The 15,254-nt window shown below is 38.0% G+C and overlaps 2 protein-coding genes across 2 annotated transcripts; both read left to right on the top strand.

The window, feature by feature from the left end:
• Nucleotides 1-792: 792 nt before the first annotated feature.
• On the top strand, nt 793-11,206 carry LOC113318326 (heat shock 70 kDa protein 18-like). Its single transcript, XM_026566473.1, has 5 exons — nt 793-1,169; nt 1,522-2,390; nt 2,926-3,933; nt 8,142-8,339; nt 8,758-11,206. The coding sequence occupies exons 2-5, from the start codon at nt 2,189-2,191 to the stop codon at nt 10,401-10,403; spliced, it is 3,054 nt and encodes a 1,017-aa protein (XP_026422258.1). The 5' UTR covers nt 793-1,169; nt 1,522-2,188; the 3' UTR covers nt 10,404-11,206.
• On the top strand, nt 4,658-6,573 carry LOC113318325 (60S acidic ribosomal protein P2-4-like). The gene has a single exon (XM_026566472.1). It carries the CDS (start codon nt 6,014-6,016, stop codon nt 6,359-6,361), a length of 348 nt encoding a protein of 115 aa, XP_026422257.1. The 5' UTR covers nt 4,658-6,013; the 3' UTR covers nt 6,362-6,573.
• Nucleotides 11,207-15,254: the final 4,048 nt, after the last annotated feature.

Raw genomic sequence — 15,254 nt, 5'->3', positions numbered from 1 at the left:
AACACTTCCAAAACACACCCGATCTCTGTGGATCGACCCGTACTTGCACGAGCTACAACTGACGACCGTGCACTTGCGGTATTACTGTAGGCCCCCGTTTCTCTGCACTTAATTTTATACACCCTTTCAAGGCCTGCCAAGTTTTTGGCGCCGCTGCCGGGGATAAATTTTAGGACCTTTTCAAAGCCTACCAGTCACCGCCGCAGAAACATGATTTTGACGAATTAAATCGACCAAACCAATCTAAAACATCAAATACGAGATGGGTTTGTAGAACCAACCTTCTTATTCTCATTTCCGGAGTTGGTTCTTCTTCAATCTCTTCTTCCGGTTGATTTTGTGGTTGATTTTGAGTTTGTTCTTCACTCTCTAAATCTTCTTCTTCTTCAATAGGTTGTTCAGTCGATCGATTTGAACGAGATACTGGCTTACGACGACCCATTATATAGATGAGTTTAATCGTCGACTAAATTTTCACGAATCGACGATTAAATTTCCGCGATGATACGATGAAAAAAAAGGAAGAAGAAGAAGAAGGGTTCGGCTGTTGTGGAGGAGGAAGAAGAAGGGGTTAGGGATATGAAACTGATTTTGGTTATGAAACTGAATTTAGGTTTATTGATTATAGGTTTTTGTATTAGGGATAGGGATATATTAGTAATTTAAAGGATTTAAATGATATAGGTAATTGAACCACCACATAGGGTACCCCTTATAAGGTCACCCAAGTTAGGACTAGTGCTTTGTATGTCTAGGAAGATTTTGGTACGTCCAAAATCAGGGTTCTTTTCAATTTGTGTGTTGGAAGATGGGTCTCTGCTGCTGCAGATGGATAAGCTCTTCCTTTTTCATCATCTCCAATTCTCCATGGGGCAGTTCAGCTGCTCAGTCTCTCCCTCGCTCTCTTCCATTGTTTCTGAGTGATGGGTTCTTACTTCTTTTAGATTTTTTATCAAATTTCAGTGGGTCTTCTTGATTATTAGTCAAAACTATGGAAATCGCAAAACTTTCCCAAATACACCAACAAACACAACCTCTGCAAAACCCCCTTCTTCACAAATCAAAAATTAATACTACAAATTCTACAAAAAAGACATTTTTCCATGGAAATTTCAAAATCACAAAGTCAGCTGTAAAATGGTGAAAGCAATCAACTTGGAGTGCAAGAGGTACTTTTAACCCAATAATCTTCTTTAATATCTATTAATTATGTAAATTTATCTAATGGGTGTCTGTAAAGTTTAAATTTTTTGAATGAGATTGCAACCTTTTCTATGAGAAATGACGTTTCCTGTGATTTAGTTTGATTTGATACTCTAGATTCTATTAGCCAATCTATTGTGCTAGCTCTAGAATAAGCTATTCTAATTTCTATAGAGAAACTATTGGATTTTGTTCAGAATAATTTTAAAACCTAAGGATGGTTATGAAGGCAACAAATTCATTTTCATAACTTGCAACCTATACCTAGCCAGGCTGGGGAAATTTGACTGTGCTGTAATATTCATAGCTTGTTTGCAGGCCTCTTCGTTTTGCAGATTCAATCTTACATCGATCCATATGAAATTAAAATACACGGAGTATTTCAGAATCCGCTAGTAGCAAGTATTTTAAACATTGAAGAGATGTGTTAGAATAGATGGCAAACTGGGAACGATGGAGTTGTTGTGGAATGTGCTGAATAGTAGTCTAGGAAACTATTAGAGAAGGTTTTCCATTTTAAAACATGAGCAGATATAGATGACTTGTAGAGATAAGCAACCCCAACATCTTTGAACTGACAATGAAGTTGTAGCAGGTATCGGATGTGAAAGGCCATCTAATGTTGCATATATAATGAATAAATTGAACTTGCGAAGCAAAAGACCAGCCATTGATTAATATTGAAATTGAATCCGAAACATGAGGCCAGCTATTTGAATGGTTGACCTGGAAAAAATTGAACGCGGAATACAGCTCATTGAACTATTCAATTTTGCATTCTTTTTTATGTGAGAATTGGTAAATTTATTTAGGAAATCGAAATACATGATTATGATGAACCAACACGTCTCCGAGTAAAATCGGAAACATACATAACAACACTAGCCCAAAACTGTATAAGTTCAACCCAATTTTCTTGTCTAGTTTCAAGTGTCAGTTTTCATCTTTGTTGAGTTTGTGTTTTGATTAAACTTGTGCCATTACGATGGCTGGAGCAGCAATAGGAATAGATTTAGGGACAACTTATTCATGTGTAGGAGTATGGGAACATGGTCGTGTTGAGACTATTGCCAATGATCAAGGAAATCGTACTACTCCTTCATATGTTGCTTTTACTGATTCTGAATGTTTTGTTGGTGATGCTGCTATGAATCAAGCTGCCATGAATCCTACCAACACCATTTTTGGTAAGCTTATCTGACGCCTTCACGTGAAATTTTAAATCTAAATTCCATGACTATGCTGGTTATTATACAAAGTGTTTTACTATGTTGGCGAGTTTACATTATCTTCATATGGTTAGTTTCATGATCAAATCGATCCAACCCTGAGGAATAGTTTAGAGTAGCATCCAAGTCTAGTTAATCTCCTCCATGATTGTAGTTGACTGCCGAGGGGATTGAAACACTTGATCACAGTATTGTAGGGAGAGTCTTCATCCATACAAATCACCCCCTTGGTGGTTATTATCTGTGTGTGTCTTGTTGCCCTTTTTTCCATATTTACTTGATCTTGTAGTCTAGATTTGCATAGGGTGAATTTCTTACTTTATGATATTGTGTATCGAAATCTCATGGGTTCAGTTAACTATTATATTGTTCTCTCTACTGCTGATTAATATTGTAAAAATTACAAATCGCTTCATGAGAGTTTATGAGCTCGCCACTCTTAATATTAGTATCTCAAGATTTTTTCCTGAGTCTGCTGATTAATGTTTTGTAGATGTGAAACGTATAATTGGTAGGACAATCAATGATAGCTCTCTTCAGAGTGATATGAAGCTATGGCCCTTCAAAGTCATTCCTGGCCTAGATGAGAAACCTATGATTCGAGTCAAATACAACGGAGAGGATAAAGCCTTTTCAGCCGAGCAAATTTCAGCCATGGTTCTCAGTAAAATGGTAAAAACTGCTGAAGCATATATTGGTTCAAAGGTTAAGAAAGTTGTTGTTACAGTCCCTGCTTACTTCAATTGTTCTCAACGTCAAGCTACTATGGATGCTGGTAAAATTGCTGGCCTTGATGATATGCATATCATCAATGAACCAACGGCGGCTGGACTTGCTTATGGTCTTCATATGAAGGATGCCAGTGTTGGCCCGAAGAACGTTCTTATCTTTGATCTTGGTGGTGGTACTTTTGATGTTTCGCTAATCACCATTGATGAGTGTATCTTTGAAGTCAAGGCCACAGCAGGAGATACTCATCTGGGAGGTGAGGATTTTGATAACAGGATGATAAATTACTATATTCAAGAGTTCAAGAAAAAGCATAAGATAGACATTAGTGGAGATCCGAAGGCTCTTAGGAGGTTGAGAACAGCATGTGAGAGGGCAAAGAGGATACTCTCAACTGCCAACAGCACAATGATTGATATTGATTCGTTGCAACACGGAATAGACTTTCAAACACTCATTACCCGTGCTAGATTTGAGGGGTTGAACCTGGATTTGTTTGAGAAATGTTTGGAACCTGTTGAGAAATGTTTGAAAGATGCTAGGATGAACAAGAGCAACATTCACCAAATTTTGCTCGTTGGAGGATCCACAAGAATTCCAAAGGTTCAATCTCTATTACAGGAATTCTTTGATGGGAAGGAACTCTGCAAGAGCATCAACCCTGACGAGGCCGTGGCTTATGGTGCTGCAGTGCAAGCTGCTATTTTGAGTTGTGTAGATGATGTCGAGTTGCAGGACTGGGTGTTGGTGGATGTGACACCTCTTTCTCTTGGTATTCAGACACATGGAGGTGTTATGAGTGTGCTGATCCCAAGGAACACAACCATTCCCACCAGTAAAGAAATGGTTTTCACTTCCAGCGAGGACTATAAATCGAATGTGATGTTTCAGGTGTATGAGGGTGAGAGAACTAAAACCACTGACAATAACTTGTTGGGTGAGTTTCTATTAGATGGAATTCCACCAGCACCTCGTGGTGTTTCTCTGTTCACAGTACGCTTTGATATGGATGAAGACGGCATACTGAAAGTGTTTGCCGAGGACAAGGAATCGGGGAACAAAAACATGATCGCCATTGCAATTAACAAGGGGAGGTTGTCAGCAGATGAGATTCAGAGATTGATCCAAGAGGCGGAGAGATTCAAATCAGAAGATGAAGAATTCGGCAAGATGGTGGAGGCTTTGAACTCTTTTGAGACATATGCTTACAGCATGAAGGACATGATTAGAAAATATGGACAGAAGCTAACTTGGAATGATAAGCAGAAGATTGAGGATGCAGCCAATATTGCCCTTGAGTGGTTGCATAGCGATGAAATTGGTGACATAGAAGAAATCCACCAGAGGATGAAGAAGTTAAAGAGTGTATGCAACCCTATCGTAACTAGGCTGGGTGGTGCCAGGGCTGGACCCCTAATCCAGGAAGTCGACTAAAGATGGGTTGAGTTACTATTTTTCTTGCGAGTCCTGCCCCTATCTCGAGGTCATCCATTTCCTTTCTTCTTATCATGTTTTATATCTTGACGTATTTGGTTATGGTTAGATTTCATATTTGTTGTCGATTTCTTTTCTGCATGTTAGTTTTAACTTTCTTTTATCAGTTTGTGGGTGTTTCAATTTGCTTTAGCATAAGGTTGTTAGTTTTCTCAACTTCAATTGTTGCAGATCTTCATGCATTACTCAAGTAACATCATGACCATAACATAAACAGTGCTACCATTATTTCTTACTTTTTAGCTTTGTTGTCAAGTACATATTTGCCAATTGATTTCGCCATACCGTAATAGAATCAACGGTGAGAAAGAGCATATGATTCTAATCTGTTGTCTAGATCAATTTTAACTGTGGACCTAATGATGCAAGAATTTTTGTCCCTTGGTAGGATTTCGTAGCAAAACTTGGTACAAGGAAATCCATGATCAAGATATCCTCCTTGCATTTGTTGGAGCTGCTTCCCCCTTCTACAATTAAGAAGTGTTCCAGGTATTCATTAAAAGGTTAATACGTTAGGGGAGGTTTTGCAGCTTTCGGTTTTTTTAATCCATCTACACCTCGTAGTCTTTGAACATCTCTATAAATAGATACCGTACTACCCTCTTAACTCGTTATTCATATACTTAGGAGAGCAATAACATTTCAATTTGAGTCGATGATGAATATTGATGCCTTGGTTACTTTAGTTATTGTAGTATTTCAATTTGTTAGTGTATTTGTGTGATAGGAATCACTGTAATCTTGTTCGGTTATGTTTGGTTTCTGATCAAATCTTCACAATTCTATTTTTGCCACTTCCATTCTCTAGTTTAAGTTTCTCTGCAAAACCTAGTCAATGTTTTTTTTTTGGTAGAAAACCTGGTAAATGTTTATGGATCACATAGATCTGACTCCCTACTACTTGATTGTAATATGGAGGCCGGTATGCCCTACTCGTTGATTATTGGTTGGCATTCGCATCAGACTAGAATACTATGCAAGAGGTAGCACAGCATAGCCCAACAACACTGCACAATTGCACATGATCTGGAATGGCGTTCATCCTTAGATTGTTTAGGACATTAGATCATATGTAGAGTTAAAAACATCTCCCTTTACCTTGAAATTTCAGTAGAGTTTCAGATTTCTTCTCAACTTACACAGATTTAGATGCCAATTCAATTCAAATTTTATGAATCATCCGGTCATGCGAAATAGTGGGGTCAACTGACTTTAAACATCTCTATAAATAGACACTATACCAGCCTCTCTATGCATAACTTTAGAAGAGCAATAAGAATAGCATAGCTTTCCTGAAGAAGCTCTGTTGTGAACTATTGCATTCATACATCCGTTTCTGAGAGGAATTCTAGGTTCACATGATGAAGGTTATTGCTGCTTACTTGTTGGCGGCATTGGGAGGTAACAAAGAACCAACTGCAGAAGATATCAAGGACATCTTAGGTTGTGTTGGTGCTGCTGATGACACTGATGAAAGGATTGAACTTCTTCTTTCTCAAGTTAAGGGTAAAGACCTGGCTGAACTTATTGCTTATGGAAGGGAGAAACTTGCTGTTTCTGGTGGTGTTGCTCCAATGGAGGTCAATGCAGTAGGCAATGGTGGTGCTGTGCCTGACCAGAAGAAAGAGGAGAAGGTGGAAAAGAAAATTGATGAAGAGACTGACGATGATATGCCTTTCGATATCTTCGGTTCTGACGAAGAATGAGGGTCCAAATTGTTCACTGAATTGTTGTGTACCGTCGTATCTGTCTGGTGTCTAAATTGTCTGCTGAATTGTATAATATATGAAGAGAGTTCCTGTCTGGTCTGAATTATGGAGTTATAGTATTAGATTTCTCTTCTAGTTCCTCTGCAATTTTTTCTATTAAGTTGTGACCGCATTATTCAATTTTTTCAATAAACTTCAATTCGACTCAATTCTTTGGTTTATGCTTTTTAAGTATAGATGAAAATATAAAAAAGTATCACTTTTTATGGGACGGAGACGATATCTGGCTGACATGGGTGCCACTAAGCTCATGGAGGGTGCCCTAATCAAATTCCTTGGGGAAATCAAGCTTCCTATAGGGCTTCACTTTTTCAAGCTGTGTCCTGTGTGTTGGAAGATGGATTTTTTTTCGCTTTATTGTTTCTGCTGCTGTAGCAGAAAGACAGGCTCTTCCTTTTTCTTCATCTCCATGAGGCAGTTCAGCTGCTCAGTCTCTACCTTGCTCTCTTCCATTGTTTCTGAGTCATGGGTTCTTAATTAATCTGATTTTCTATCAAATTTCAGTGGGTGTTCTTGATTATTAGTTAAAACCTATGGAAATCACAACCAGACTGTCCCAAATAAACCTACAAAATACAACCTCTGCAAAGCCCCCTTCTTCACAAACCAAAAATTCTTGCTACAAATTCTACAAAGAAGACATTTTTTCATGGGAATTTCAAAATCACAAAGTCAGCTGTAAAATGGTGAAAGCAATCAACTTGGAATGCAAGAGGTACTTTTAATCCAATAATCTTCTTTAATGTCTATTAATTATGTAAATTTATCAAATGGGTGATTGTAAAGTTTGGATTTTCGATGAGATTGCAAGCTTTTCTATGAGAAGTGAAGTTTCCTGTGATTTAGTTTGATTTGGTACACTAGATTCTATTAGCTAATCTATTTTGTTAGCTCTGAGAATAAGCTATTCTAATTTCTATTGAGAAGTTATTGGATTTTGTTCAGAAAAATCAAACTTAAGTATGGTTATGGAAGGAAACAAATTCATATGCATAATTTGCAACCTATACCTAGATAGGGCTGGAGAAATTTGTCTGTGTTGTAATATCCATAGCCCATAGACTGTTTGCAGGCTGCTTTGTTTTGTAAATTCAACCTTAGTTTGTTCCACGCAAAATTAATATATATTTCAGAATCCGCAACTAGCAAGTATTTTAAACATTGAGGAGCCGTGTTAGAATAGATGGCAAACTGGGAACTATGGAGTTGTTGAGGAATGTGCTGAATAATAGTCTAGGAAACTACTAGGGAAGGTGTTGCATTTTATAACATTAGCAGAAATAGACAACTTGTAGAGATAAGCAAGTGCAACATCTTTTATAGTAGGTAAGGGACGTGACAGACCATCTACTGCTGCCTGTATAACGAGTGAATTGAACTTACGAAGCAAAAGACCAGCCATTGACTTCGTTGTGAACTTGCATCAGAATCAAAAGACCAGCAATGGGAATGGTTGACCTGTAAAAATGAACACGCAATACACACCGGTTGAACTATTCAATCATGCATATTTTTTTATTTTTTTCTTGTCAGAGAACTGATAAATTTAATGTGGACCTAAGCCTCTCCGAGTAAAATCAGAAACAAACATAACATGACTAGCCAAAACTGTATAAGCTAAATCCAGTTCTCTTGTCTAGTTTCAAGTGTGAGTTTTCTTCTTTGTTGAGTTTGTTATTTGATTGAACTTGTACTGTTATGATGGATGGAAAAAAAGGCGAACCAGCAGTTGGAATAGATTTAGGGACAACATATTCATGTGTAGCAGTATGGGAACATGGTCGTGTTGAGATTATCGCCAATGATCAAGGAAATCGTACTACTCCTTCGTATGTTGCTTTTACTGATTCTGAATGTTTTATTGGTGATGCTGCTAAAAATCAAGTTGGCACGAATCCTACCAACTCCATTTTTGGTAAGCGTTCTGACGCCTTTACACTACATCTAATTTCCTTGACTATGATGTTATATTATGGAGTATTTAACTGTAGCTAGTAAGTTCATCGATTTTGGATAATGTTCCTATGGTTAGCTTCATGACCATATTGATCCAACCTTGACGATTGGCTTAAGGTAACATCCGAGTTTGGTTCATCCATACACACCACCCCCTTGGTGGTTATTCATGTATGTGTGACTTGTTTCCTTCTTCTTTTTTGTTTTTTCACATTTACTTGATCCAGTAGTCTAGATTGGCATAGGGTGCATGGCTGATTTATAATATTGCATACTGGAATCTCATGGCTTCTGTTAACTGCTATACTGTTCTCTCAATTGCTGGTTAATATTGTAAATAATACTTTTTTCTGAATCTGCTGATTGGTGTATTGCAGATGCCAAACGGATAATTGGTAGGACAATCAATGATACCTCTGTTCGGAGTGATATGGAGCTATGGCCCTTCGAAGTCATTCATGGCCTGAATGACAAACCCATGATTCGAGTCAAATACAAGGGAATGGATAAAGAGTTTTCAGCTGAGCAAATTTCTGCCATGGTTCTCAGTAAGATGGTAAAAACTGCTGAAGCTTATATTGGTTCAAGTGTTAAGAAAGCTGTTGTTACAGTCCCTGCTTACTTTAATAATTCTCAACGTCAAGCTACTATGGATGCTGGTAAAATTGCTGGCCTTGATGAAATGCGTATCATCAATGAACCAACGGCGGCTGGACTTGCTTATGGTCTTCATATGAAGGCAACCAGTGTTGGCGTGAAGAATGTTCTTATCTTTGATCTTGGTGGTGGTACTTTTGATGTTTCGTTGATCACCATTGACGATTGTATCTTTGAAGTCAAGGCTACAGCAGGAGATACCCATCTCGGAGGAGAGGATTTTGATAACAGGATGATAAATCACTATATTCAAGAGTTCGAGAGAAAACACAAGAGAGACATTAGCAGAGACCCAAAGGCTCTTGCGAAATTGAGAACTGCATGTGAGAGGGCCAAGAGGACCCTCTCAACTGCTTACAACACATTCATTGATATTGATTCATTGCATCAAGGAATTGATTTTCAGTCACACATCACCCGTGCTAGATTTGAGGAGTTGAACATGGATTTGTTCGAGAAATGTTTGGAACCTGTTGAGAAGTGTTTGAAGGATGCTAAGATGAACAAGAGCAGTGTTCACCGAATTTTGCTCGTTGGAGGTTCCACAAGAATTCCAAAGGTTCAGTGTCTATTGCAGGAATTCTTTGATGGGAAGGAACTATGCAAGAACATCAACCCTGACGAGGCCGTAGCTTATGGTGCTGCAGTGCAAGCTGCTATTTTGAATGGTGTGGATGATGTGGAGTTGCAGGACTGTGTGTTGGTGGATGTGACACCTCTTTCTCTTGGTATTCGGACACATGGAGGTGTTATGGGTGTGTTGATCCCAAGGAACACAACCATTCCCACCAGTAAAGAAATGGTTTTCACTTCCAGCGTGGACTATAAAGCGAATGTAATTTTTCAGGTGTATGAGGGTGAAAGAACTAGAGCCTCTGACAATAACTTGCTGGGTGAGTTTATGTTAGATGGAATTTCACCTGCACCTATTGGTTCTCCTCAGTTCACAGTACGCTTTGATTTGAATGAAGACGGTATATTGAATGTGTATGCGGAGGACAAGGAATCAGGGAACAAAAATATGATCGTGATTGCAATTAACAAAGGGAGGTTGTCAACTGATGAAATTCAGAGATTGGTCCAAGAGGCGGAGAGATTCAAATTAGAAGATGAAGAACACGGGAAGAAGGTGGAGGCTATGAACTCCTTCGAAACATACGCATACAGCCTGAAGAACAGAATTAGAAAATATGGACGGACGCTGAGTGATGAGAAGAAGATGCAGGATGCAGTTGATATCGCCATTGAGTGGGTGCATAGCGACGAAGTTGGTGACATAGAAGAAATCCACGAAAAGATGAAGAAGTTGAAGGATGTATGCAACCCTATCATAACTAGGAAGGATGGTGCCAGTGCTGGACTCTAAATCCAAGAAGTCGACTAAAGATGCATTGGTTTACTACTTTTCTTGTGAGTCCTACTTCCATCTTAAGGTCATTATTTTCTAAATAAACGGTGAGAAAAATGAAGCATATGATTCTATTCTGTTGTCTAGGTCAATTTTAACCGTGCACCTAATGATGCAAGAGCAAGAATTCCGTTCATTACGTAGGAAATTTAGTACAAGGAAAATCCATGGTCAAGATATCCTCCTTGGAATTTTTGGAGCTGCTTCTCTCTTCTACAATTAAAAGGCATTCCAGGTATTTCATTAAAAAGGATATAACTTTAGGGGAATTCTTGCAGATTTCTGGTTAATGCTGCTCTCATAAGTCAGTATTCGTATTACCTAGGAGGGGGATAGATTTCTTGTAGAAGAGTATTTCTTGTGTTTGTGTTTGCAAATGGAAGTTGTTTCTGAACAATGCTAGATTAGCACAGAGAAGGTGATTACTGCATACTTTCCAGTAATGCTGGGAGGTAAAAGAAAGCACCAATTGCTGAAGATATTAAGCACATCTTAGGTTCTGGTGGTGCTGCTGATGACGCTGAGCTGATTTTATCTGGAAGGTAGAAACTGACAATAACAATGGTGCAACCAAGCAGAAGAATGAAGAATATTGATGCCTTGGTTACTTTAGTTCTGATGAAATTGTAACCAACTAACGGCATTACAAGTTGGGAGTTTCTTATCACAAATCTATTTGCTTGATTCTTTTATTTGTACGTGGTTTAAATCAATTTCATTATCCATTCTAATTCTCTCTGCAAAACCTAGTTTTCTCACATGGTCCATAGTTTTTTTTTTTCCTTGTTGGGTTTGTTTCTTGATTGAACATGTACTCTCTAATCTGGGCAGAAAGTTAAATGTCCATATTCTGTGTTAAGAGTTTCAGATTTGTCCCACATATTTTGAAGAGATTTAGAATGCCAATTCAAATTCAAAATTTTCAAGGCTGCTAACGGGGTTACCAGGTTTGGCGGAGGTGTACCAAGCAGGTTTTGCCTATATGAAAACCTGTTTTGTCTTATTTTGATTTTGGTACACCCCCACCTAATCTGGTAACCCTATTAGCAATCTTGAAAATTTTGAGTGCCGAGTTGCATGATTGTATAGGAAAACTGCAGGTGTCTCCTAGTAATGCTAAGCCGAGACCTTAATTGACCGTGTTGCCCAAGGCTGGATCCGTCCTTAATAATAGGTCCAAATTTTAGAAATCAGATCGTAGTTCGAAAGGGCGGTTTCCCCTTTCCAAATCCTTGCAAAATTCTGGTTTCTTAAGAACGATTTTTTTTAGGGAACATGATTTTTTTTGAGGGGATCATGGTTTTATTAGGCCACATTTCCTATAGTTATAAGGGACGTCCTAAATTATTGAAATGACTAACCTATCCTTAACCTAATTTAATTTAAAACCAACCCAATAACCACCTATATATATAACCACCACCACCTCCCACAATCGTCAATTACCACCACCACCACTAACCACCGATTACCACCACCACCACCTCCGATTACCACCACCACCAACCACCACCACCACTATATATATATATATATATATATATAGCTTAATTTAAAACATTAACAAAGATATTCTCACAAACCCATTACTTGTCATTCGTTTTTTGTTGAATAAATGAGAAGTAATCATTAAAATGAGTTGAAAATGGAAGTTGCAGAGAGCTTTAATGGAGGGTTTTTTTTTCAAAGAAAAGTTCGGTTATCAAGAATTAATTTTTTCTTAACCGAACTCAAAGTTCGGTTGATTCGCAAAAAAATACTCTTAACCGAACTCCTTGTATTAGAACAACACAAGTCCATAAGTTCGGTTCCTTCGCAAAATAAGGATATCACCGAACTTTAGTTTATGAAAATAATGAGAAGTACACAAGTTCGGTTCGTTCGCAAAAATGTTAAGTTTTCTTTGTAACCGAACTCTACCTTTGAAACTTCGTAGCCGAACTCTACCTAATTCGCCAAGAAATAAATTTCGTAGTAACTGAACGTTTGCCTAATTGCATATATGCATATATAAGCCCAGTTCGGTTGATTCGCAAAATATGTTGAAGTTTGAAAACCAACCGAACTTCTAACACTAGGTTACTTTTAAACTGCAGTTCGGTTGGGAACTTGGTTGCGTTGAAGTTTGCGAACTAGCCGAACACACAAGATGTACCCAAATAAATTGTTAAGTTCAAAGTTCGGTTACCAACCATTTTATCCTAGGTAACCGAAAATTACACTGTAAGACCAAAACCTCCATTAACGAGCGAGTTCGGTAACCTGCGTGTTTGGAAAACGTAACCAAACTACACTTTCAGGTGTGTTCGGTACATGTTCTTGACATATGGTAACCGAACTGGCCCAAATCTACATAAAATGTTTTATTTTTTTTGAAAGTTTGGAGCAATTCAACCAACATTATCTAAGTTTGAAGCATACCTGGGTACCCAAATACCCTTCCTCCGGTTGTGGTTGGTAAAATCCATCGTTTATCATGTTTTCCTTCTTCATCTTCTCTAACTTTACTCTCTCAATAATTCTACTTCTTTAAAAAAAAACCATCTGATTTTTTAATTTCACTAATTATCTTTAACTTAATCATCTCACTAATCATTACACTAACTATTATTAACACTAACTAATCATCACCCAAAATTAAGCAGGAGAGTAATTTAGGTATTAATATAAATATCTAGATAAGGGGTGACCTACATTTACTTCTAATGTCTTTACCCAAAATAAAATCATGGTCCCTAAAAAATACGTCTTTCTTAAGGATGACCAACACCTCTGAACTGTTCGAGTTTTGTGGCCCACTAACCCTTGACCACATTAGATGGGCTTAGCTTAAACCCAATTAATCCATTTATGTTATAGTGGCAACTGGCAAACATAAAGAAAAGTAAAAAGACAAAGAGAGATTTCTATAAGAACCCTGATTTTGGGCATACCAAAATCTTCCTAGGCATATAAATCACTAGTCATAACCTGGGTGACCTTATAAGGGGTACCCTATGGGGTGGTTCAATTACCCATATGCCCTTAAATCCTTTAAATTACTAATCTATTCCTAACCCTAATACAAAAACCTATAATCAATAAACCCAAAATCAGTTTCATAACCTCTTCTTCTTCCTCCTCCACAACAGCCGAACCCTTCTTCTTCCTTTTTTTTTCATCGTATCATCGCGGAAATTTAATCGTCGATTCGTGAAAATTTAGTCGACGATTAAACTCATCTATATAATGGGTCGTCGTAAGCCAGTATCTCGTTCAAATCGATCGATTGAACAATCTATTGACGAAAAAGAAGATTTAGAGAGTGAAGAACAAACTCAAAATCAACCAAAAAATCAACCAGAAGAAGAGATTGAAGAAGAACCAACTCCAGAAATGAGAATAAGAAGGTTAGTTCTACAAACCCATCTCGTATTTGATGTTTTAGATTGGTTTTGTCGATTTAATTCGTCAAAATCATGTTTCTGCGGCGGTGACAGTGTATAGTTCGGCGCAAAATAAATCTTAGATGTACGCCGAGCTGTTCTTGAAACTGAACCCTGAAAATGCATATGAACGGCTCGGCGTAAATCTGAAATCCGTTTTGAGCCGAACTTAATGACACAAAGACTTATATTTAGGATCGGCTTATTCGATGGTGTTAGTTTTGTGCCGAATATGTTTTGTGAATTTCAGAAATTTTGCATGTGCGTAGGATCGGTTTGTATGGTAGTATTAGTTTTGTGCTGAATAAATGTTGTTTGAATTTCAGAATTTTTGCATGTGCTTAGGATCGGCTTGTATGGTTGTATTAGTTTTGTGCCGATTAATGTTGTTTGAAATTCATGATTCTTCACGTGTAGGATCGGCTTATTTACAGTATTAGGGTTGCGCCGATTCATGTGTAGGATCGGCTTAAATGTTTCAATTCATAAGTCTAGATTCGGCTTATTCGATAGTATTAGGGTTGCGCCGAATATCATTGTTAAAATTCCATAAATTTTACAAGTGTATAGGATCGGCTTATTTATATGATATCATGTTGCGCCGAATACATGTTTGAGTTCATAATCATAGGTTCGGCTTATTCGACAGTATCGGTTGTGAGCCGAATATATGAGATCGGCTTATAATTGTCTTGTGGTATGAGTCGATCCACTCTCTGTGTAAGCTAATAAAAATTTCAATACATGATTCGGCTCATATGTGTTATTTCGGGCAACCCGAGCCTTCTTATTTGTTGACAAGTTTTTGGCTTTTCAAATCTATATTTCATATAGTTTGTATCCATTTGTTGTTCAAAGCATACTTCTAACTTTCATACTTGTGTCAGTCCTAATGTAGCTAATAAGAGGAAGGAGATGGAGGTAACACATTCTACTTCTAAAACTCCCGCTCCTCGAGGAGGAGGTAAGAAAATATTGGGAGCGAGAGGTAGAGGAGACATTTAGAAGAAGAAGCTGAACAAGGAAGAGTTGGAAGACAAGAAGAAGTTGATGATAATCAAGAAGAACATGAAGAAGTTCATAAAGAAACACAACCCCAAGGAAAACCCAAGAAAGACAAGAAAGATAAGAATGTGGCAGAACCCGAGAAAGAGAAGGACGATGATGATCGACGGATCACTGGTTTACACATTCCTGATGAAGATGACGTAATTACACCTCGATCAGATGGTTTGCCTCATGGTCTTCCGGAAGATGGGGGAAATGTGTTGATTGGTTATGCCGATTCTTGGGCGAAGAAAATTTATGAGACTCCTGATCACAACCGTGCAGTCCGAGTATTGAGACACCAGAGGGCAGCGGAATGGAGTTTTGATGAAGAGGT

This window comes from Papaver somniferum, chromosome 10 (genome assembly GCF_003573695.1).
Source record: "Papaver somniferum cultivar HN1 chromosome 10, ASM357369v1, whole genome shotgun sequence".
Lineage (NCBI taxonomy): Eukaryota > Viridiplantae > Streptophyta > Magnoliopsida > Ranunculales > Papaveraceae > Papaver > Papaver somniferum.
Note: the sequence above shows the minus strand (reverse complement) of the source record. Positions and strands in the feature narration are given on the sequence as shown.

Excerpts from the sequence above, each read along its gene's own strand:
- LOC113318326 (XM_026566473.1), top strand. The coding sequence starts at position 2,189 with ATGGCTGGAGCAGCAATAGGAATAGATTTAGGGACAACTTATTCATGT. Across the intron at positions 2,391-2,925 it reads TCCTACCAACACCATTTTTG|ATGTGAAACGTATAATTGGT; the intron begins GTAAGCTTATCT and ends AATGTTTTGTAG. Across the intron at positions 8,340-8,757 it reads TCCTACCAACTCCATTTTTG|ATGCCAAACGGATAATTGGT; the intron begins GTAAGCGTTCTG and ends GGTGTATTGCAG.
- LOC113318325 (XM_026566472.1), top strand. The coding sequence starts at position 6,014 with ATGATGAAGGTTATTGCTGCTTACTTGTTGGCGGCATTGGGAGGTAAC.